This window comes from Thunnus thynnus, chromosome 1 (assembly GCF_963924715.1).
Source record: "Thunnus thynnus chromosome 1, fThuThy2.1, whole genome shotgun sequence".
In the NCBI taxonomy this organism is placed as follows: Eukaryota; Metazoa; Chordata; class Actinopteri; order Scombriformes; family Scombridae; genus Thunnus; species Thunnus thynnus.
Window position 1 is genome coordinate 887,761 of NC_089517.1, and position 24,608 is coordinate 912,368.

The window sequence follows — 24,608 nt, forward strand, 5'->3', positions numbered from 1 at the left end:
AAAAGTTCCCGCTCAGCCCACAGACTTTACAATGTGATGACGTCACAGATTTTTAAATCATTTTTCTCGGCTTGAGGAAAGTCTTACAAATATAAAAACCTCTGTGGATAAAAAATTCCTAGTAGAAAGAGTCGTAATTGACCTTGTTAGCAGTTGGAAGTGTCCTGTCAACAGTTTAACAGACGTCTCTTTTATAATGGTGGTTTGTGGGGAAAATGGTTTTTGGGCCGCAGGGGAATTTTTCACTGTAATACTGCAAGTGGCAACTGGGAAAAATTGGCTGCAAGGCTGAGCAGCGCCATATCCAGCTCTTATTATACATCCATTCACATGAAGCCAAAAAAGCTACTTCCTGCCTAAGAAATTACCCAATGAAAACATACTCCACATGCTCTATGGGCCCAATTAATAATTGGCATGGAGCGTGCTCACTAGAGCTGGCTAGCTTTCAGTTTAGCCCTCTGGCTAACTTGAATGGGGATAAAACGATTCAACATGGTGGCTTTTCTAGACTTTCAAAATGAGATCGGACTAAATGGATCAAATACTGAGAGTGAAATGAGTCATTTTGCAAGTTGTGACGTTCAAAAAAATGTATTCACTGATTTACAGTCGCTTCTTTTCCCATGATTGTGTGCTGGGAAAAAGCTTTTTACGGCCCTTGTTTGACCTGGAAGTTGTAATTCCACGATTTGGCCGATATGTCAAATTGGCTTCAAAGCTTCACATCTATCTATCTATCTATCTATCTATCTATCTATCTATCTATCTATCTATCTATCTATCTATCTATCTATCTATCTATCCGTCCGTACGTCCGTCCTCGGCAGCGGAGCAGAGTGATCCCTCTCCTACAGAGTGGATCTTTGTCCCGGCTCGTCCCCGGCAGCGGAGCAGAGTGAACCCTCTTCTCTCAGAGTGGATCTTTGAACCCTCTTCCTCAGCAGAATGGCGGGCAGCGCGTGGAGGTCAATGGTGAGTAAAATATGAATTAAAAACGGATAAAACGCAGTGACGGTGTTTCTAACTCTGTGAAACTGTGTTCACTGTGTGAGGAGAAGATTTGGCGCCGCTGCGATGTTCTGTAGTTTAACAGAAAAAGGTTTTTATGACGCTTCATTTAGCCGGTTAGCATGCTAGCTGCTGCCGGTGTGTGTGTGCGTGTCCTTCAGCATGATGACAGTTACGGAGCTAACGGAGCTAACTCACCGGGACACTCACGACTTTATCCCCGTTTAAATCACCGTGAAACCTGCTAACGTTACCGTGACAGTACATCTACTATCATATATTCATTATGTCTGTTTGTTAAAGCAGGTTCTGGAGTCTGTCAGTTCTGTCTTATAAGCTGAAAACACCAAACTCTGTTTAAAAACCTGCTAATTTAAGGTTATTTTGCATTCTGGGTTAAAAACTTTGACCAGAGGACACAATTAAAACGTCATAAACCAGCTGAACAGCCGCTGGTGTTTCCTGCTGCTCAGTAATTACTGTACGTTCATATTTACATGTCCAGATACTAAATCAGGAAAAACTAAACATAGATTCAGTCCAGCAGGTCATACAAGGACTAAAAATACACTAAACATGTGACATTAAAAGGTTTTTATGCATCAAACTGAAGCTTTTTATCGGGATTAAAACACAAAACTGAGATGAACAAAATGCGTTTAGGAGGCTTGTTGAGATTAAAATAAAGAACCAATTTCAAATAAATAAATTGTGATTAAACAGGCAAAGGATCAATTTCCTGAAATCACCGACAAATAAAATAAACTTGTATTATTTTGCAGTTTAGTTTTCATTTCTGACACCTAAGCTGTGATGTTTTTGTCCAGAAATAGTATCTCAGTTTCTCTTTACTTATTGAAGATAACACTAATATTAATATCTACTAACTGACAGATTAAACAGTATTAAAGCTGCAGTGCGGTTGTGTTTAAATACTTGCAGTCGATGATTCTGGTGGTTGTTTGAACAGTCTCGAGTGTTTGTGTTAATGTGACCTTCATGTTGTCTCCAGCTGTCCCAGGCGGTCCGGAGACCTGCTCTGTCTGCAGCTTCCTTCTCCAGAGGGGTGAGTCTTCCTCACACACCCACGTTTCTCTCTACCGTCGTTCTCATTATCGATCGATCGATCGATTAGCTGTTTGGATCAGTGTTTCTCAAAGACGACGTCATCGAATGTCTTGTTTTGTCCACAATCAAAGATCTTCAGTTCACCGTCACAGACGAAAGACACAAGAAAATATTCACATTTAACGAGCTGAAATCAGAGAATTTGGACTTTTTCTTATTTAAAGAAACGACTCAACAATCAGGTGAATCTGTTAGACGTCACTCAGCTGTCAGCCAATCAGTGTGCAGGGATTTATAAACATTTATGTTTCCACTTTTACAAACATTTTGAGTTGAAGATGAAAACTGATGAAAACGTCTGAAGATTCATTATTACATCAGATTGAATCGTTTCAGTCAGCAGAATAAATAAGAAGAAGAAGAACTTTGATCTTTATAAAAGTTTTAATTTCTGATGTTTTATTTGCAGATTTCAATCAATTAAATTGAAAAAGAATCAGCAGATTAATTGATTAATTGAAACAATAATTAGTTGCAGCTCTAGAAGCAGAACGAGCCTTTAAAGATCAACTAATCAATATTCTCATTATTGATTATTATTATTGATTATTTTCTGGATTCATTGTTTTGTCTGAAAAGTGTTTCGATCACCGTTTGTCCAACAAGCTTCTCAGATTGTGAATAAAAATCTTTAAAAAGGTAAATAAATAAAATAAATGTGTCGCAGCAGCTGATCGATGATTTAAAGTCTGCAGATGATCGTCGTCGTTAGTCGACAGAAGAATCAGAGCAGACAGACGTGATGCTTTAATGAAACATCAAACACATGACGACTGATTGATGAAGACCTGCCGCGTCGTTACGGTTACAGTTATGACTAAACAATCACCATGACGACTGTATCCTATCAGGCTTTTATTGAATCAGTTTCATCTTGTTCATGATTCAGAAACATCTTTAAAAACAGAAACTCTGAATTAAATAAAAAGGTCGATTAAGCCGATCGATGAGTCGTTACAGCAGATAATCAGCTGATTTAAAGAACGACTTCGACTCTTTTCAGCTTCTCCTGGACGGACGTTTACAGCCATCGCTCAGACGAACCAGACGAAGCAACAGAAACTATAGAAGCAACGTTTCTTTATTTTTACCTTTTTTAATTCTAGCAGTTATTTATTTTCTTGTTTTTAAGTCCTGATTATTGGAGTCTTGAGTATCATGTTTGTAGAACGTGTCAAATACAGAAACCTGAACCTGAACCTGATTGACAGTAAATCTGTGACAACAGTTTTGGTGATGAAGGAGGATGATGATGAGGATGATGTTAAACATGATGAAGGAGCCGCACACTGACTCCAAACAGCAGCGTTCAGGTTTGACTGTTTCCTGTAGTTTGACAGACAGGAAGTGATGATCAGGTTGACGGACGGTTTGTTTCTACAGATGCAGACCGTCACTCTGATTCCTGGCGACGGCATCGGTCCAGAGATCTCCTCTGCTGTCATGAAGATCTTTGAAGCTGCTAAAGTGAGTGTTGAGATCACAGAGACGAACAGGAAAGACTCTCCAGGCGGCGGCGGCGGCGGCGGCAGCTGTTGTAATGTTTCTATTTGAACCTGCAGGCTCCCATCAGGTGGGAGGAGAGGAACGTGACGGCCATAAAGGGACCAGGCGGCCGGTGGATGATCCCTCCTGACGCTAAAGAGTCCATGGACCGGAGCAAGATCGGACTGAAGGGTGAGTCGTAACCTGGACGACGCCACTTTAAAAAAAGCAGCTGTGGTTGTTTTCTAAACGTCGTTCCTCCCGCAGGACCTCTGAAGACGCCCATCGCCGCGGGTCACCCCTCCATGAACCTGCTGCTGAGGAAGACCTTCGACCTTTACGCCAACGTGCGACCCTGCGTCTCCATCGAGGGCTACAAGACGCCGTACACCGACGTGGACCTGGTCACCATCAGAGAGAACACGGAGGGCGAGTACAGCGGCATCGAACACGTGGTGAGTGACTAAATGAACTCATTCAAACATTAAAAGGCAGATTGATCAATAACGATCTGCATCTGGATCTACCAGTTCTGGTCTCAGTCTTGGTGTGTCGAGTGGATTCATGTCGTTCTTTCTCTCTGCTGTCAATCTGTCCGTCGTCTCGTTGTCGCAGATCGTCGACGGCGTCGTTCAGAGCATCAAACTGATCACCGAGAACGCCAGCAGACGCATCGCTGAGTACGCCTTCGAATACGCCAGAAACAACCAGAGAAACAGCGTGACGGCCGTCCACAAAGCCAACATCATGTGAGTACGACACGACGATTAATGATCAATAATCTATATCTGGAATGATCTATATACATGAAACATGATGCAGGAGTTTCTTTAACAGAACGAGAAGTCGATTCATAAATTAGTTGATCAAAAGACAATTAATTAGCAACAATTCTAATAATTAATCAATAGTTTTTAAGCAGTAACAGACGGGTCGTATTAATGATACTCTTGATGTGATGATGTCACCTTTCGCTCCGGACGCAGCGGCGGTCGACCAGCGTTCATCACGACGCAGCTTCGCGTCTTTAACCGACAGCAGAGCTGCAGCCTGAAAGTCTCGGGCAGCGTGTTTGTCGGTTGAATCGCCGCCAGCGAGACAACATGGCGGTAAACGTTTCCAGCTTCTAAATAATAATAACAGATTTAAACTCTCAGCTGCAGAGTTCAATGCAGTGACGTCGGTTAAAGTGTTTTAAAGTGACGCAGCGCCTCCCTGCGGCTGAACGCTGCACCGCCTGATGCCGTCTGGATTCGGCCTTACCGTTCACCTTTTCCTCTGCTCACATTCACCGTCACTTTTCTGACGCTCGCTCACTCGCTACCTGCAGTTTCCATGGCGACGACACAGACGTTGACTCGCATTTCGAGACAGCGCTGATCAGAGGCTCCGAAACGCTGCTGATTTGTGAATGAACGGATATTTGGCGTTTTAAAAAAACGCGGGTTCTTTTACTATTAAAGGGGAAACACTGATATAATAAAATATAAATGATTAGATGTAACAGATGCAGTCAGAGTGACTCACTTAATAACGTGTTTAGATCGTTAAATCAATCAACGGTTGTAAGTTTGATGTGAACACTGAACTAACGTCTCTTCAGTCTGTTCTGTCGTTTTTATTGATCTGTTATTGAGTCTTGTGTGTTTATCTGCTGGTTTCACAGACGAACATTTAAACACAGAAACATCCTGAACAACATCGTTAAAATCTGATCAAACACAGATTTGAATTCTTTTGGTAACAAAAGCTGCAGAAAGTATTTTGGCTTCTTCTGGTTTTGTTCCAACAAGTGAATTTCCTCTGTTGCTGTTCAAACCGATATTCTAATCCATTAAGTTGATTATAGGTGATTAATTAAGGAAGTAGTGAGCAGATAAATCAATAATAAAGCTTCTGTCTTTGACTCCTTCACATGAACTAACTGACAGTTATTTTCTTGATTGATTGATAAAATGTCTAATAATCATCCGTCCGTCCAGGCGAATGTCAGACGGTTTGTTTCTGAGAAAATGTCGTGAGGTGGCCGAGAACTACAAAGACATCAAGTTCACTGAGATGTACCTCGACACCGTCTGTCTCAACGTAAGTTCACTGTTACTCACATGGTTAGTTTCAACAAATCATCATCTATCTATCTCTCTCTCTCTCTCTCTCTCTATATATATATATATATATATATATATATATATATATATATATATATATATATATATATATATATATATATATATATATATATATATATATATATAATAACACACATACAGGTGACAAATTAAAGGACAAACGTGAATAAACGAGCAGAGAAACAACTACTAATGCAGATGTTTCCACACAGCTGCACTTCATGGTTCAACTAAACAACAACGTCTCTGCTGCTGTGACGTTATTATTAGTTCTTCAGGCTCTGAGCTTAAAGATAAAACCCTTTAAACACACAGTGTTAGTTTCACCACAGCAAAAACACTTCAAAAAACATATTTACACTTTAACTGATTCACTAGACGATGAACTGACATCATGTAGTGTTCTGACTGTTACTGTTCATTTAAAGCTTGTTTATGTCGGATGAATCAGTTCATATGTTATTAAACGTTTGATGTTTCTAACTTCAGATGGTTCAGGATCCGACTCAGTTTGATGTTCTGGTGATGCCCAACCTGTACGGAGACATCCTCAGGTCAGTTCCTACAGATTCATCGTGTTTACAGACAAACATCAGCTGATCGTTTGTTGACTTTGAATCATGTGTCTGTCGCAGTGATCTGTGCGCCGGTCTGATCGGAGGACTCGGCGTCACTCCCAGCGGGAACATCGGAGCCAACGGAGTCGCCATCTTTGAATCGGTTTGTTTTTCTCTTATTAACATTTAAAAGATGTTTGATGATGATGATGATAAACAAGTTATTTAGTTGATGAAACCGAAGGTCACGTTGAGTTTAATGACGTCAGCAGGACTGTGGTGATGAAGACGTTTGGTTTTAGACGATGAAGATGAAAATGAGAATTATGAGTTTTCTGTTAATTGATTAATATTTACATCTCTACATCAGCAAGCTTTTAATAACTTCTGACACATAAAGAACAAAATGCACCACAGAAGAAGAACAAACAGCAGCTGCTGGTTCCTGAAGGGTTTTTTCTTCGATCCTACTGGTTCACTACAATACCCATGAGTCTCAGCTGCTGTTGCTATGGAGAAGAAGTCAGAGGTGAATCGGAGCGTAATGAATTCAAAATACTTGAAGTTGTAAAACAAAACGTGTCGCCATGGTTACCGAATTCACTCAGAGTGACCAGAATGTAATTACTTTGAACCGCTGAGAATAACCAGTACGTCTGACTGGTTTCCATAAAGCAGAAGAACTTTCACACGTTAAATAAAGTTTTAACGGAAACAGATCCGACCGCAGCTGATTGTGACTGTGTTTGTTTATTTGTTTGTGTTTGTTTGTGCCGCAGGTTCACGGCACCGCCCCCGACATCGCCGGCATGGACATGGCGAACCCCACCGCCCTGCTGCTGAGCGCCGTCATGATGCTGCGTCACATGGGTCTCCATGACTGCGGCCAGAAGATCCAGACGGCCTGTTTCGACACCATCAGAGAAAAGAAGGTCAGACTGGAAACAACGAGTTTAATGTTGTTCTGCTGGAGTCTGTGAGGAGGATCCAAACAGTCCAGAACTGTTTATTTCTCTGATCTAAATCCATCAACTGGAGGGAATCTGAGGTTTATACAGAGCTGCAGCCTGAAGGTGTCAGCTGACGTCCTGAGATGTTCAAACCAGCAGAGTTCAAGCTTTGCATTTTCACCTTTTCTCAGTAAACATCAGGTCTGAATGTTTCTGCAGCGTTTAGTGTTTGAAATCCAGTTATTACAGCGTGAACAATAACTGTATTAACGTAGCGTTAGCTGCTATATTAGCCGCCTCGAGTCACAGCAGGTTCAGTCTTTAATTATTCTGTTAACACATGTTGGCTTAAAAATATAGACGGCATGTTGGTCCAGGTATCATCGGATAACTCGTAATTCGTTTGTAATTCAAAAACCAAAAAACGTTAAATCTGTTACTTGTTTCAAAACAAAACAGCGACATATTAACATATAGTCAGAATAACATTATGTTGTACTGCAGATTATTGGTTATGATCGGGATCAACGAGCTTTACTGAACACTGAACTGTAAAGAAAATAATGTGTGCTATGGACAAAGAAACAAAGTATGAAATATATGAAGGTGACGAGAGAATAAATTAAACATAAATAATTAATAATTACATCATGTAACAGTGGAGGTTGAATAAAATGCACAATCTAAAGTCCAGTTTGATGAGTGTAGGGCTGAAATGAGGGATGTGAAATGTAAAGTTCAGTTTTATAACCCCGTCTTCATCCCGTTTACACACACGCGCGGCTGCCGCTGGCGTCTTCACCATAGCAACGGTCGCTGAGGATCATGGGTAGGTTAATGTAGCCGCTATTGTACAGAACTGACAAAAGTACTTGATTTCTAAACCAAAATTTGCACAGTCTTTTAAATTTGGTTTTATGGATTTTTGTTTGGAAACAAAAAAGGAAGAGATCACATGACTTCATTTTTGGTTTCAAACTCAAAAACGAATCAGCTGAATGTCGGCAGACCTGCTGGATATTCAATCCAAAAAGGAATAATGATAAAATGAATCAGCAAAAACCAACAACGGGCCGAGTTTGATTGGTTTTTTGTTATTTGATTCTGACACCAAAAACGTTTTTTTGTTTTTTGTTTTGAAACAAATAACAGATTTACCGTTATTTGGTTTTTGAATTACAAATGACTTACAAATTATCCGATGATTGGTTCATATAAATATATATATATATATATATATATATATATATATAGCTCTATAGTTGTAGTTTTTATTTCTGTGTCCCACATGACATCAGTATTTAAAACAACATGCATCTTCCAGCAGTAACACAGAAGAACGTTGGAAGAGAAAAGAAAGACCTGCATCACTGATGAAACATGTCAAACCAGGAACCAGAGAAACATAAAGGAGCTAACAGGAACCAGTTCCTGGGATTGATGCCAAAGAACCTTTTAGAGTAGAGATCTTTAAAGAACCTCAAAGGTTCCTCAGAGAACCATAAAAACAGGTTCTTTAAGGAACTATTTTCCACAAAGTTCTTGTTTTAATGAACCTGCAGCGTTTAGCAGCTGGTTCTGTTCTCTGGGCCTCACAGGACCCGTTACAGAGGAAATATTGATTATTGATACTTAATAATAATCCCTGAAAGCCGACTGACAGCATCTCTCTCTCTCTCTCTCTCTCTCTCTCTCTCTCTCTCTCTCTCTCTCTCTCTCTCTCTCTCTCTCTCTCTCTCTCTCTCTCTCTCTCTCTCTCTCTCTCTCTCTCTCTCTCTCTCTCTCTCTCTCTCTCTCTCTCTCTGTCTCTCTCTCTCTCTCTCTCTCTCTCTCTCTCTCTCTCTCTCTGTTTCTCTGTCTCTCTCTCTCTCTCTCTCTCTCTCTGTTTCTCTGTGTCTCTCTCTCTCTCTCTCTCTCTCTGTTTCTCTGTGTCTCTCTCTCTCTCTCTCTCTCTCTCTCTCTCTCTCAGGTACTGACGAAGGACCTGGGAGGAAACTCCAAGTGTTCAGAGTTTACAGCTGAGATCTGCCGTCGTATTCAGGATCTGGACTGAAGCTGCGGAGACGCAGCAGCTGCCGCAGGAGCCCGAGTCTCCGCCCACTAAGCCCCGCCCCGTCCCCCACCGCCACAGAGCCACACCCCCTCCACTGCCTGCTTTGATCTCTCTGAGCTTCACTTCCTGCTTCTCTCTCAGCTGTATTTATGTTTTTAGAAAACATGACCCTGTGATGACATCATCGTCATGGTGACGGGAGGGGGCGGGGCTTCTGCAGCAGCTATGTGTGTAATAAACATAACGAAACATTCACAGCAAACATACGCACAAATGTCACATGACCAAGTTGTAATGAAATCATTTCATTTTCTTACTGAAAGTATCATATTACCGTAATATTGATAATATCAGCACTCCGCCTGTGTTGTCTGAACTTTGGATATTTGCTTTTTTTAACGGTAAACCAGTGTCACCGTTTGAAATGTCCTCTTATTTATTGTTTCTACTTCCTGCTGCTCACTTGAGTTTCTGAGATCCACAAACAGAAATCTATAAATGTCTGTAAAGGGAGATGGACCACGTCTGTTCCTACATTTACATCTTAACTGCTTCAAAACATTCACATCCAGTAAAAAAGGGCTTTCTGAAGAGATTAAAGTGGAGTTTTTAAAGCTCGTCATGTGATGAATATGATGTTTCCTTCTGTGAAAATAAATCTATTAATTATCATGTTGGGAGAGTTTTCATGAAACACAAAGTTCATTAGTGACACTTTAAAGATGCAACATGTTCACACTTCAAACCAGCAGGTGGCAGCGTATCATCAGCTGGGTGTCTGTTAGCTACGTTAGCGCTGAATCAACACTTTATTATCAGCTGTTAGCTAGTAAACAAGGTAACTAGGTCTTTGTTCAGAGTCACATACTAATGTACTCTGTTTATGTACTGCATACTGTGTAGTATGAATGATTAAGTATTCTGTTACCAGCAGCCTAGTATCCCAGAATGCATTTCACACCAGCCGGCAGCGATAGCGGGGACTTTAAAGCAGCTAAAGACTGTTGTTAGTTTGGCTCTAGGATTGTTAGTGTGTCACTTTATTAAGTTTTAATATTAATTGGCTCAGTTCAAGGTTAATTTATTGTTAATTGCAGCTGCTTACACATGAAACGGACTTTGTACTCAGGTCCAGCAGCGTACAATACAATAAGTCTAAAATAATCTATTATAATTAGTCCTCTACTAAGAATAAATAACAATAGTAAGTATGTCTAATAATACCGTAGTGCAGGATTGAGAAACTGAGCAGCATGTTAAGTTAAGACACTATGGCAGCAGCACAGAGGCAGAAACAATGAAAGTTCATTCACTGAGGGATGGAGTTCACCAGTCTAACCGCCTCTGGGTAGAAGCTGCGTTTGAGCCTAGTTGTTCTGGTCTTAATGCTCCGCAGCCTCTAGCCTGAGGGGAGCGGGTCAAACGGTCCTTGGGTCGGGTGGGTAGGGTTCCTCATGATGCGGGCCGCACTACTCCTACACCTGCTGATGTAGATGTCCTCAATGGAAGGAAGACTGCTGCGGGAGATCTTCTGGGCCGTTTCCACCACTGCTCTGCAGCGCCTTCCTGTCAGCAGCAGAGCAGTGCCCATACCAGGTGGTGGTGGAGAAGGTGAGTGTACTCTCCACCACACACCTGTAGAAAGCTGCCAGCACTGAGGTATTGAGGCCGGTCTGCCTCAGCCTCCTGAGAAAATAAAGGCGTTGGTGGGCCTTCTTTAAGATGTTGGAGGTGTTTATGGTCCACTTCAAGTCCCTGGAAATGTGGACTCCACGGTACTTGAAGCTGTGAACCATTTCCACAGCTGCTCCAGTGATGAACGGGGGGGAGGGGATGTGGCTTCTCCTTCCAAATAACACTTGTTTGTAAATCTGCTGCAGCGTTTACAGAGATTTGAAGGCGCATCTGGCTGAGTTAATTTACTCCGTTTTACCTCAACATTCTGGGTCCAGAGTTGCTGCTTCATGTTCACTCACCATAATATTATCAATATTATATTATATACATGTCAACATCTTATCCAACCATGCCGCTGACGGAGGCGATCAACTCGTCAGCGTTACATGATTCAGATGGATTTCCTCCAGATGTATTAACACATTATCTAGTTCCAGTCCGCTCCCAGTATATTAATGTGAGAAAGTGAAAATCTTCTTAACCATCAGATACTTCTTATATTCTGACTGATAATCTCTAGAACAAATTTCTGAACCACAAATCTATTTTTCATTCATAAATACGTCAACAGTCATTAATAGACGGGAGATTAATCCTAAATGAAGCTTTCAGAGAACAGAAAGAGTTTATTATGTCGGTGTTACACTATTAGTTTAAGGAGGAAAACATTCACAACCTGCTGTATTATTATTACAGTTCACTGTTACCTAAAACAGCCACAACGATTTCACTTAATGTGAAGAAAGCAAAAACATTTTTGAATTGTACTTCTTGAATCATTACTGGTCAAATTTAATCCAGAACACCCTCCCGACGTACAAAACAGTGAATCAGCTGCACAAAAATATATAAAAGTTTAAATATTTTCATCTCTGTGTATTCTGGGTCGCCAGAAGAACACAAAGCTCAGGATGTTTTTACTGCTCTCAGATGTAAAAATGAGACAAATTTGACTTGAACAGCTTGTAAAAAATATTAAATTACAATCGCTGACACCTCAGAGAGAGGGGGCGCAGTATCTTAGCTGTTCCTAGAACTGCACTCTTCAGAGACCTCAGATGTTGAACCTGGAATCTGCTGGAGCCACTCTCCCAGTTTGTGGCTCACAGCCCCCAGTGCTCCCATTACCACTGGCACCACTGTTGCCTTCACTCCCCACATCGTTTCTAGACTGACGAGGAGAATGAGCAGCTTCTTCTCTGCCAATGTTTCCTCGACACATGAAGGTGGAAAGTGTCTATAAGTTGACCTGAAGTGACTTCAGCAGGTGAGAATCCTACCAGAGAAATCTGTAAATGTCTGATGAATGATCACTTTGATCACATTGTGTTGAATCACTGTTTGACTGAACAGTAGAAATGTTTCTGGATGATGATGTTTCACAATATTTATTTAATCCTTCAGGTTTTACAGGAGATTTTGATTGTTGATGGTTTGTTTCTTTATGCGTTAAAGGGGGGCAGTTTGAGAATGATTTCCTTGTATTACTGTTAGTGATTCTCAGGTTGAACCAACAGCACTTTGATTATAATCTAAGATCACATCATTAGTGAAAAATGCAGGAAGTGTCAGAACTGGTTGGACAGCTTGGATCAACTTGGCTGTGGTGCATTTTAATCCAAAACACAACCATCTTCCAACACTGAGACAGACTTGGTTTGACTGAAAGCTCTTTGCAGTCCATGTTGTGAATTGTCCCAGAGGCTGCAGAGTCCTCAGATGGACCTGGTCAGTGTGTCTGATGGGAAGAGCTGCTGCTTCACTGTTTTCTACAGTATTTGTGACATATTAGAGAGCTGAATGAGAGCTAATGTGTCCTGTGATGAAACCTTGTTGTAGTGACTGAGTGCAGCTCTCCCAGCAGCTGTTTCTCTGCTATGGATCAGTTTGAGGACAGAGAGGAGGGAGTCCCTCCCTCTAAAAGCTCTCTGTGTGGGGAACATGACAGCCAGACCAAAGCTCAGAGGTGAGATGAGGATCTCTAACTGTCCATCACTGTTCTCCACTCACATCACTTCACCATTATTATTCACACTCACTGTCACATCTGACACTCAACTACTGAATAATAACTCATAATAACTCATAATGAACTACTAACTTTCAGAGTTAACAAAGACCTCAATGAATGATTAGTCAACTAATCAGATTTATAATTGATAGAAAGGATTGTTGGACACAAGAATGTTTTTCATTTATGGAAGATGAGAAAAAATCTAAAATGTCTCATTAAAGACAAATCAAAGAAAGAAAGACAAAAAAAACTGCAAACAGTCTCACAAATGGAACTAAACATACAGTCAGTAGTTCTGTCCCTCAGCCCACAGGAAACTGTTTTATTGTGAAAGGCTGTCTGTCATGTTTGACTTCACCTCTGCTGGTGTTGATAAGCTCCGCCCATGGCGCTGCCTCCAAGCTGTGATTGGACGGCTGATTATTTTTCAGTTTGACAGGAACATCTTCATCTCAGAAAGACTCAGCTCCCTCTCTCACAGAGCTTCTTATTCAGTGTTGGCAGGTGTTTGCTGCCCTCTGCAGGACAACACTGACATGTAACACACCTCCTCACTTTGTTTCTGTGCTCTGATTTATTGTTTTCTTTTTCACGTCATTTATTTCATCTTATTCAATTTAACAGACAAAATATTAATATAATTACAATATTAATCCACCTGATCCCTGAAACCTCATGTACCGGCTGGCATCAGGCACAGCTTATACCAGTTTAGTTTCAATTCAGTGTCATTCGTAAAGTTCAAAATCACAACAAAAGTCATCTCAGGGCACTTTCCACATAGAGCAGGTTTAGACCAAACTCTTTAATCTACAGAGACCCAACATTCCTCCATGAGCAGCAGCAGGAAAAACTCCCCTTTAATGAGGAGAAACCTCAAGTAGGACCGGACTCTAGGTGGACGCCATCTGCCTCAACCTTTTGGGTTGAGAGAGAAAGAAAGAGGGAGAGAGATACAGAGAACAACAATTATAAAAATGACAACGATAATCATAATAGAAATATGAATAATAACAATAATAATAGCAGGCAGGGCGTTAAGCAGGATCACGTCACCACGGCATCCCCGCAGCCACATTCCATGGCTTTCATACCTTTTTTTTTCTTTTTCCTCTTCTTCCCTCCTCTCTTCTAAACAAACAAACAACAACACAAAACAAGAAGGGAAAATAAAGAAAAAGGATCTTTTCCTTTTTTTCTCTCACAGATCAAGAGGGTAATATGATAAATGACCCCATTCAAATCAGAAATGTTTTGAAAATTATTATCAGGATCTGTATGGATCAGATGGGAAATGGACAGGAGATTATTCTCATAATTTACAGGAAATCTTATTCTGCCAAAATTAAAAGATGATACTGAACAATGGATGGATGAAGATGTTACACAAAAAGATGTAGCGGATGTCATAACATCTCTGAAAACACATAAAGCACCAGGGACAGTTTTTAAAACAATGTCTGGATCACCTTGTACCTCCTCTAACAGAGTCTGTACAGAGTAAAAGCTGCGTGATGTTGTGTTCATCCATCTGAAGGATGAACTGGGATGTTTATAGTTCCATCTTTAGTTATTGAGGTTGGTACAGATTGTTACTGAGCCATAGAACTCCTGTAGAACATCCTCACTTCCTTCTTCTTCTGTTGACTCATCACCAAGTCGCCTGCCATCCTCTTTTCATCACTGGAGGAATTTAAACACATCAGATTTCTATTTAATTCTGGGATTTAAACTGATGATTAATCCTTCATTTTTTTGGTTTTAGCTTCATGCTTTTGTCACTGTTTTATTTGTATCAGGATGCAGCAGCAGAGAGCAGACTCTCCTGAACCCAGCTGTGTGTCCATGAAGAGTGACGACTCTATCGAGCGTCCTATTAACTTTAAAGTCGTGCAACCTGCTGATGGAAGGTAAGAACTTTAAATCCAGTATCCAGCATTTACAGGAGTTCATTTTGTCATCATGACAGAACATCTTTCATAAGCTGTGTGCAGATTTGTGTCATTAAATGTCCTTAAATGTGATGTTTTCTCTACAGAGTTCAGCAGCAGAGCTCAGAGGTTCCCAGTGATCAGTCTGCACAGCAGCATCAAACACACCTGGACTCCATATTTATGGTGTGTACATGTACAAACACACCTTTAATATCAACTCCATCAGCCACAGATGAAATACTAAAGTACCATTCAGGTCCTAACAGTGTCCATGCTGCTCTGTTTAGACCAGCAGGCCTTCAGACTGACAGATGAATCACATGTTGTGTTTCTACCAGTTAAAATTTTCAGTTCAGTTTATCTTTCTGTTCCAGCTGCTGGAGGAGAACATCGTCACTTTTGTGAAGAACGAACTGAAGAAAGTCCAGAGGGATCTGAGTCCAGATTACCCAGAATGCTTAGAGAGTCAGAGTGAGGATGAGGAGGTGTTGGACAGTGAGGATGAAGAGCACAAGAGGAGCATCAGAGAAGCATTTCTGAAGATCACACTGCACTTCCTGAGGAGAATGAAGCAGGAGGAGCTGGCTGACCGTCTGCAGAGCAGTAAGATGATTTAAACAGATTTAACATGATGGAGGCAACATGGGAGAGGTTTATATTTCAAACTCCACTCTAAATAAGACATCAAGACGAAGCCTCCACATCATGTGCCACATCCCAGTCTTCTGCTGGATCACTGCTACAGTTCTGGAGGATGTGTTAAAAAGCAGAGAGGGAGGAGAGCTGCCAAAGACCCTGACTGAGATGTACATCCACTTCCTGGTGGTTCAGTCCAAAATGAAGAATGTCAAGTATGACGAGGGAGCTGAGACAGATCCACACTGGAGTCCAGAGAGCAGGAAGATGATTGAGTCTCTGGGAAAACTGGCTTTTGAGCAGCTGCAGAAAGGCAACCTGATCTTCTATGAATCAGACCTGACAGAGTGTGGCATCGATATCAGAGAAGCCTCAGTGTACTCAGGAGTGTTCACACAGATCTTTAAAGAGGAGAGTGGGCTATACCAGGACAAGGTGTTCTGCTTTGTCCATCTGAGCGTTCAGGAGTTTCTGGCTGCTCTTCATGTCCATCTGACATTCATCAACTCTGGAGTCAATCTGCTGGCAGGAAAACAAACAACATCCTGGTGGTCTGAATTGTTCAGAGGCAAATCAACACTTTTCTACCAGAGTGCTGTGGACGCAGCCTTAAAGAGTCCAAATGGACACCTGGACTTGTTCCTCCGCTTCCTTCTGGGTCTTTCACTGCAGACCAATCAGACTGTCCTACAAGGTCTGCTGAAAAAGACAAGAAGTAGGACAGAGACCAATCAGAAAACAGTTGAGTACATCAAGAAGAAGATCAGTGAGAATCTGTCTGCAGAGAGAAGCATCAGTCTGTTCCACTGTCTGAATGAACTGAATGATCATTCTCCAGTGGAGGAGATCCAACAGTACCTGAGATCAGGAAGTCTCTCCAGAAATAAACTGTCTCCTGCTCAGTGGTCAGCTCTGGTCTTCATCTTACTGTCATCAGAAAAAGATCTGGATGTGTTTGACTTGAAGAAATACTCTGCGGCTGCTGCCAGTGGTCAAAGCCTCCAACAAAGCTCTGTATGTGCACACAGAACTATCCAGATTAATGTAGTTTATTCTTTGCTCAAGGGAGATAATTAATATTTGCAACTGTTTTCTTTTGTTCTGCTGATTCTTCTTCAGGCTGAGTGGCTGTAACCACTCAGAGAGAAGCTGTGCAGCTCTGTCCTCAGTTCTCAGCTCCCAGTCCTCTAGTCTGAGAGAGCTTGATCTAAGTGACAACAACCTGCTGGATAAAGGAGTGAAGCTGCTGTCCGTTGGGCTGGAGAGTCCACACTGCAGCCTGGAAACTCTCGTGTAATTTTTATTACTGTACTTATAAAGTAATATTTTGGCTTCTCCCCAGTTTACAGTTTACACAAAGATTTTTGATACTAAAAAGATTGTGTGTACTGTCTGAGCTGAAGTGTTGTAATATCAAATATACAGTAGTTAAAAGTGCTTTCACGCCAACATGTGAGTCAGGATATAAATTTCTGTCATTTCATCTTCAACGAAGACTCAATGTGCATACAGTCATGAAAATCTATTATAATTGAAAAAATAACAAAATATACAACATAGAATTACTGTCATGTCCTCTACATGCAGGTGAACATACAAAGTAGATCTGCTGCTCGGGAAATATTGCACATGATTTTCTTTACATTTAACTTTTAAACACTGAATGAAATGAAATCAGAAATATTGTGGAAAACAACAAGTTAGTTAATTAAATTACTGCAATCACATAGTAAACACCATTGAAATGAAAAATATGAACTGACAAAACATCGGTAAATTTCTGTTAAATCTTCTTACTATCTTTATATATGCTGTCGAACAATATTTAACTTTAAAGGCATTTCTTCTTCCAAAGTAAAAACAAAATGGCATCAGATTAATTAATTAATTAATTGCTTCAGCAATTGCAGTCTCCAGTCTCCAGTCTCCTTTGGTCGTGCCACTTCCTCCTGTAGACTTTTACATACACGTGGTCCCCTGGCACCACCTCCAGATTGGGTCCTCATAAAGGACCCAATCTGGAACAGCTGCAAAATCCTGTTCATGACGCTACTTTAGTGGGGTTTCAAATCATGCTATATTAAAGATGTTCACATCAAACGCTGAGACCAGAGAGATAAGCAGACAGGTGGACACTCTCAGGTGAGGACAGACAAGTGGACACTCTCAGGTATGGACAGACAGGTGGATACTCTCAGGTATAGACAGACAGATGGACACTCAGGTATGGGCAGACAGGTGGACATTCTCAGGTATAGACGGACAGATGGTCACTCCCAGATATGGACAGACAGGTGGACACTCTCAGGTATAGACAGACAGATGGACACTCCCAGGTATGAACAGACAGGTAGACACTCTCAGGTATGGACAGACAGATGGACACTGTGACTGACTGAGGGACTCTGGTTCATGTTTAATGGTGGATATGAGTGAAGGTGTATGAAGTTGATTGTGACTTGTCTCTTCCTCCAGGATGAACCATGGTGGACCGCAGAGACTGAGACCTGGTCTGAGGAAGTGTGAATGTGTTTTCAGTTTGATTCATGAAAACTTTCAGAAAAACTGGATGAAATATGTAAAAGAAGTGAAAAAAGTTCAAAATGATGGAAAATCTGTTTTGGCCTAAACTGACATTTATCTTGAACCAATGAATCCATGAAATAGAAAGTTTCTTCTGTTGGTCACAGTTCAGGAATTAAAAGAGAAATGTTTTATAAATGGCCACATGGTGGTGCTACCTGCTCCAAAATGTCACTCATGTCTCTCCTGCAGATAAAGTTCATTCATTCATACTGACTTCAGCTGTTTGGACGACAGTGAAAATAACAGACTTGATGTGCAAAGACCTTCACTTTACACCAAACTTTGTTGAAAAAACATGAATATTACTGACATCTTCACTGTCATGTTTACTGTTAATGTTCTAACTGAACTGTTGAATTTACATTTAGACAAACATCAGACGCAGCTGGAATGAAGTTTAAGTTTGAATTTGGTAAAAAAAAAACTTCATCAAAACGTCCACTTACTCTGTATCTCCATAGCTTTCAGTCACATCTCATGGCCTTCCTCAGTAATTGAGTGTCTCAGTCTTAGTTGGAGATGGTTTAAGTTTGAATGGTTTAATTTCAGTGATTGTCAGTAAAGTTGTTAATAAATCAACAGATGATAAACTGCAGCTGTATTGTGTCTTGTTCTCTCCATCAGATGCCTGTGAACTGGAACTGAACACAAACACAACAAACACAAAACTCAAACTGTCTGACAACAACAGGAAGGTGACACATGTGGAGGAGAATCGGTCTTATCCTGATCATCCAGACAGATTTGATGTCTGGCCTCAGCTGCTGTGTAGAAATGATCTGACTGGTCGCTGTTACTGGGAGGTCGAGTGGAGAGGAGGAGTTGATATATCAGTGACTTACAGAGGAATCAGAACGAGAGAACACAATGATGCCTGTTTGTTTGGAAGGAATGATCAGTCCTGGAGTCTGATCTGCTCTGATTACAGTAGTTACTCTGTCTGGCACAATAACAGAAAAACATCCATCTCCTCCTCCTCCTCCTCCTCCTCCGTCTCTAACAGAGTAGGAGTGTATGTGGACTGTCAGTCAGTGTGTCAGTGTGTCAGTGTGTCAGAGTCTCCTCTGACACACTGATCCACCTCCACACCTTCAACACCACATTCACTCAGCCTCTGTATGCTGGGTTTGGGTTTGGGCTCTGGTCACCTGGTTCGTCAGTGTCTCTGTGTTCTCTGTAGGAGGAAGAGTCTCTCCTGTGTACAGAAACTCTGCTGACTGCAGATCAGCTGCTGAAATCAAACATCACACACACTCTGCACTGTGAAGCAGATCTGTCTCAGACTCAAACACTCAATTATTTTTCCTTCTACATGATTCATTGATTTGTCTCAGTTGACTCTGCTGTTGTTACTGTCAGGATCCAATGAGCAGCTTTCAGCTCTATTCATGTTTTAATAAAATAACATCTGTCCAGCTGTGGAAGCCCAGAGTGTTTTTGTTGTTCTCACATGTATTTTATCACATCATCATCAATAAAAACTATTCATAGCATTATTATTGACACAATGGATAATATAACAAGCTTTTAAAATACAACACATTGTTAAAGATGAAACCAGTGGTTTCCAACCTTTTTGTCTTTTGACGTCTTACAAAAAGCAGTGTGTAGTCGGGGTCACATTTCACATGTCTATGAGTTGTTAACAGCTCCACCAAATAGTGATTTTTCCCTCTAAACTTCTCACATGCTTTCATTTCAATAAATGTTCAAATGATCCAATATTTCAGCAAAAATCAAAGATTAGAGAAAAAGTCCAAAAACTGAAAACAGATTTGTGTATCAGAACTTTGTTTTTTCTTCTTTCCTCTCCCATTAATCATCTCACCACCCCTCAGATTTATCTGCTGACCCTTTGGAGGGGCCCGACCCCTAGGTTGGGAACCACTGGACTAAACTAGCTAACTGTATATAAAGTAGTGTAAACTAGCTCCACCTCCAGCAGCTACAACAGTAACATGCTGCTCTAACACTGATGCTTCACTATTAATAATCTAATGATGTCATATATAATAATATATCAGTCAGAGGGACCAAACCACTACTTTTACTGCAATACTTTAACTACATCAAGCTCATAATACTTATGTACTTTTACTGCAATACTTTAACTACATCAAGCTCATAATACTTATGTACTTTTACTGCAATACTTTAACTACATCAAGCTCATAATACTTATGTACTTTTACTGCAATACTTTAACTACATCAAGCTCATAATACTTATGTACTTTTACTGCAGTAAAGTATCTGAGTACGTCTTCAACCTCTGGATTTACAGAGATGTCGGAATGTTTCTTTACTGATGAATATTTACTTTTTTATTGATGATTAATACATTTTTAACATGAACTGGTCACGTGAGTTTCACGCTAACATTAACTTCCCGTCCCTCCTTGAGGATGACGTCACAGACCCACGCCCCCTGTTTCCTGGCTTCATCAAGCTGTCAGAGACACACAAGAAACCACAGCGGATCAACCTTCAAAATGAAAGCTCATAACGTAGTCAGTGGAACAGGCTGATCATCAAAGAACAGACGCATCATTTCAGCACAGAAATATTTAGTTTCAAACATTGTTTACGTCTCTGCTGGTGTTGTGTGCAGTGATTTGTTGGTTTAGGCAATTCACTCAACCTTTATTTAAACAGCGTGGTCCAATGACAGCAGTTCACTGTGTTTTGCTTGTGTACACAAGACAATAAAAGCAAAACTACAACACAAACATTAAAACTTAGAAAACTGCAAGTAAAGTAAAGTAAATCTGAACAATTTGGGATAATTGTAAACATAATAAACATTTCAAATCTGCTGATCCAACTTTAATTCCTGCTGCAGTTTTTTCCACCTGAGTGAAACTAAACATGCTTTTTATTTCCAGCTCTGGTTTGGATCTGGGAACCTCCAGATGAGACACCTGAGATCTAATAACACAGAGAGTTCAACTGTGGAGGAGATGGAAGATATACACAGATTTTAAGATAATAACATTTTGACATTTTTTGACATTTACATGTTTACAATTAAAAACCTTTCAGTGTTTAAGCCTGAAGTGATTAACAGAGATTAGTAAAAAGAAATGTGGTCAGTTAACAGTTCACCTAATAAATGACACATTTCTCTGCTTTACATGAGAATACTGCATATTTATATAATGATCAATAAAAAGTATCAGTATCAACATTTATGTCCTGATATTCCTTCATATTAGAAACTTAGTTTGTGCAGTTTCATGTAAAGTACTTTGAGCTGCATCTCATGTATGAAAGGTGCTTAATAAAAGTATTATTAGTAGTATCACAGTCATTACTTGTTATGTTATTTGTTAATGTTGATTTTTATTATTAGATGTGACAATTTAATTGAATATATATAGTTAGTTTTAGGTTACTTCATTCAGTGTACAAATAACAACAAACAAACAAAAAATGTAATTCATTAAAGGAGTAAAAAAGGATTGCTTAAAAAAACAACATCCAAAATTGAAGTTTATAAAAACAATACAAAACACATAAAGAACATACAGAAGAAAATAGAAAAAAAGACAAGAATGAAAGATAATTAGAATAATTAATGACTCTGTGATACAAATTAATAAACACACATGCTAATATCACTAATAACAAGAATAACATGATATGTAACTGTTCAAAATATAATAGAAGAAATAAATAAAAGGCAGGAATATAAAAGTTGTTACAGTGATGATGTTAAAGGACAAGTTCACACTTTATCATGTGTGTCTTAAACCAGCAGTCAGTGTGTTTCTTGCTGTAATCATTCCTCCTGTTCATACTGACCATTAGAAGATCCCTTCATAATGACCTTACAATGGAAGTGATGGAGGACAAAATCCACAGTCCTCCTTCTGTGTAAAAATATATTTAACCCCTTAACATCCACCCTTTTTATAGAATTTTCGCCTATTTGGCATACCCGAATGGAAAAGCTTATAACAGAAGAACTGTAAGGCTGTGATACATGTATTAGGCTTCATCTGACAAATGACATCTTCTAGTTTCTGGAAATGTGTTTGTTTAGCATGTGGCTAAAACACAAACAAAACTACATCAGTTCAAATAAGGCTCAAAAAAGTGTTTTTGGTCCTCGTCTATAATGAGTCATATATGAATAACTATAGTTAGGACACGCTTTATGCCACAACTATGCAGACATATCACCACATACCTTATAAAATTGCAGACCTCTAGGCCTCTAACCTTATGGGAGTTTTTAGTTTCTGGTGTCCCTGAACCTCTCCAATCATCTCCAATTGGCCAAATTGTGCCAATTGCTTTGACTCATTACTGTGTGATGCTGCCGCTTACAACTGGTGTAAGCTGGTCGCCGGCGATCCGGTGGATGTTAAAGGGTTAAAAGTTTATCTGAAGCTAATATGAAGCTTCAGCGTCCAAACGAGTCAAATCAAGTAGATATCTTTCAACGTTACAGTCTTTTTAGTGCCAAAGTCCCTCTTTTTGTTACTATACTTCCACCTGCAGCTCAACAGGGAAACACTGTCCGAGGAAACACAAAGAGGGAATTTGATGCTAAAAAGACTGTAAATGTGTCAGATATCCACTTGATATGACTAACTCAGACTGCTGAAGCTGAATAGAAGCTTCACACAGACTTTTAAATGACTGTGTGGACACACTGTGGATTTTATCCTCCATCACTTCCATTGAAAGCACATTTGAAGGATCTTTTAATATCCAGTATGAACAGGAGGAATGATTACAGACACCTGACTGCTGGTTTAATATACTGGAAACACTGGGAACCTCCTGTAAAACCCCATCTAATCTTTTATTCTGAAATTCCGGCAGCGGAAGCGTGTGGCGATGTGTTTCCGGTAACTTGACGCCGAGGTGCTTCCTGCTCCTCTCGGTGCTGTGTCGGTAGGATCCGATACAGACGCAGTAAACCCGGTAAACCCTGCGGACTCTGCGGGGTGTTGGCGGGTTGTGGAGGCCGGAGGTTCCGTTACATCACCGGGACAGACGGCGGGAAAATGGCGAAGACGTACGACTATCTGTTCAAGCTGCTGCTGATCGGTGACAGCGGCGTCGGTAAAACCTGCCTGCTGTTCCGGTTCAGCGAGGACGCGTTCAACACCACGTTCATCTCTACTATAGGTGAGTTTACCGGGGGGGCAGGGGGTCTACCGGGGGCTTCAGCCGGTAAACTACCGGCCGGAGGCGGCCAGCTGTCAGCGGGACACCGCGGCGTGTTAGCCGCAGAGCTAACGACAGCTGACCGGGAAAGTGAAAGCGTTAAGGTGTGTGTCACAGCTGGATGACCTTTGACCCCACTGATCACCTACAGCAACACACACCTGCTGCAAAGTGATCAGCTGATCAGTGAGTGATCGATCATCAGTTGAACATTTGACTCATGAGCATCAGTTTACTGATCATAATCAAACTGTTCAATAATGTCTCTGTGTGAGGGAACTCTGAGAAATAATATTAATACCAATAATAATAATAATAAACTTTATTTATAGTGCACCTTTCTAAACAAAGCGTATAAAGTTCTATAAGTTAAGTTTATTGATTATGTCACAAAGTGCTTCACAAGAGGAAAACTGTTAAAATTAAGATCATAAAAACAGTAAAAAAAAGAAACAAACAATAATAAATAAGCAACAACAGACGTGCCTGACCATGCAGGGCTCTATATGTGAAACCAGGAGCCTTAATATGAAGCCAGAGTAAAGATGATAACGTGTGTGTGATGTGAGTCGTCGGACTTTCTGAGGCAGCTGAAAAGGAAACCGCAGGATTCCAGCTGAGATGATGTAAAAGCTTGAATAATCATCTCTAGTTCAGGTTGTGATACAACAGATCTGAGTTTCTTAAGTGGAAGAAACATGGACGGGTTGATCAAAGTGCAGCCTGATCAAATAAAACACAGAGGTTTGTAAGATTAGACTGTAGAGCTGAAGAAAGGGACCAAACACACTGAGCAACACTGGAAGCTTTGCTGTCTGAAACAATGATAAGAACCTCAGTTTTATCAGTGTTTAGCTGTAAAATGTCGTCAGCTGTCTAGTCCGTAGTGGCAGTTAGACAACTGTCCAAAACAGACAGTTTATCAGCCTCATACAAGACCCGAGACAGAACCCTGAGGAACACCACAGCAGAGAGCTGCAGTTTCAGACATAAAGGGACCGAGCGACACAGAAAAACTCCCATCAGAGAGATACGAGGAGAACCAGTCCAGGACCAGGACCACACACACACACACACACACACACGCCCAACACATACTGACAGTGTGTAGACAGAAGACGACAGTTCCCACTTCCTGTTTCCACCAGGAAGACAGAAGAGCGACACACGCTCAGCTCGCTGTGACGCACCGGAAACACTGTGTGTGTGTGTGTGTGTGTGTGTGTGTGTGTGTGTGTGTGTGTGTGTGTGTGTGTGTGTGTGTGTGT

General features: G+C 40.7%; 4 protein-coding genes across 5 annotated transcripts in view; all 4 read left to right on the forward strand.

Moving 5' to 3' along the window:
* Positions 1-857: 857 nt before the first annotated feature.
* LOC137198099 (isocitrate dehydrogenase [NAD] subunit alpha, mitochondrial) lies at positions 858-9,985 on the forward strand. The gene is made up of 11 exons (XM_067612101.1): positions 858-975; positions 2,024-2,077; positions 3,523-3,606; positions 3,702-3,816; positions 3,892-4,079; positions 4,240-4,373; positions 5,607-5,709; positions 6,243-6,307; positions 6,389-6,473; positions 7,090-7,242; positions 9,230-9,985. The coding sequence occupies exons 1-11, from the start codon at positions 949-951 to the stop codon at positions 9,311-9,313; spliced, it is 1,092 nt and encodes a 363-aa protein (XP_067468202.1). The 5' UTR covers positions 858-948; the 3' UTR covers positions 9,314-9,985.
* Positions 9,986-12,048: 2,063 nt separating this feature from the next.
* Positions 12,049-24,608, forward strand: part of LOC137199612 (NLR family CARD domain-containing protein 3-like) — a 52,461-nt gene continuing 39,901 nt past the window's right edge. The window contains exons 1-5 of one of the 2 annotated variants that reach the window (XM_067615147.1): positions 12,049-12,257; positions 12,830-12,956; positions 14,804-14,914; positions 15,043-15,121; positions 15,313-15,541. In XM_067615147.1, coding sequence (XP_067471248.1) covers positions 12,868-12,956; positions 14,804-14,914; positions 15,043-15,121; positions 15,313-15,541 — 508 coding nt within the window. In that variant the 5' untranslated portion in view covers positions 12,049-12,257; positions 12,830-12,867. The remainder of the gene's footprint in view (positions 12,258-12,829; positions 12,957-14,803; positions 14,915-15,042; positions 15,122-15,312; positions 15,542-24,608) is intronic. The other variant, XM_067615776.1, reaches the window with a different exon arrangement.
* Positions 15,556-19,577, forward strand: LOC137169585 (NLR family CARD domain-containing protein 3-like). The gene is made up of 2 exons (XM_067573229.1): positions 15,556-18,096; positions 18,785-19,577. Exon 1 carries the CDS (start codon positions 15,581-15,583, stop codon positions 16,649-16,651), a length of 1,071 nt encoding a protein of 356 aa, XP_067429330.1. The 5' UTR covers positions 15,556-15,580; the 3' UTR covers positions 16,652-18,096; positions 18,785-19,577.
* LOC137198862 (ras-related protein Rab-8B) overlaps positions 23,008-24,608 on the forward strand; it is a 19,846-nt gene continuing 18,245 nt past the window's right edge. Inside the window, exon 1 of the mRNA XM_067613237.1 lies at positions 23,008-23,301. Within this exon, the coding sequence (XP_067469338.1) occupies positions 23,178-23,301 (124 nt within the window). The 5' untranslated portion in view covers positions 23,008-23,177. The remainder of the gene's footprint in view (positions 23,302-24,608) is intronic.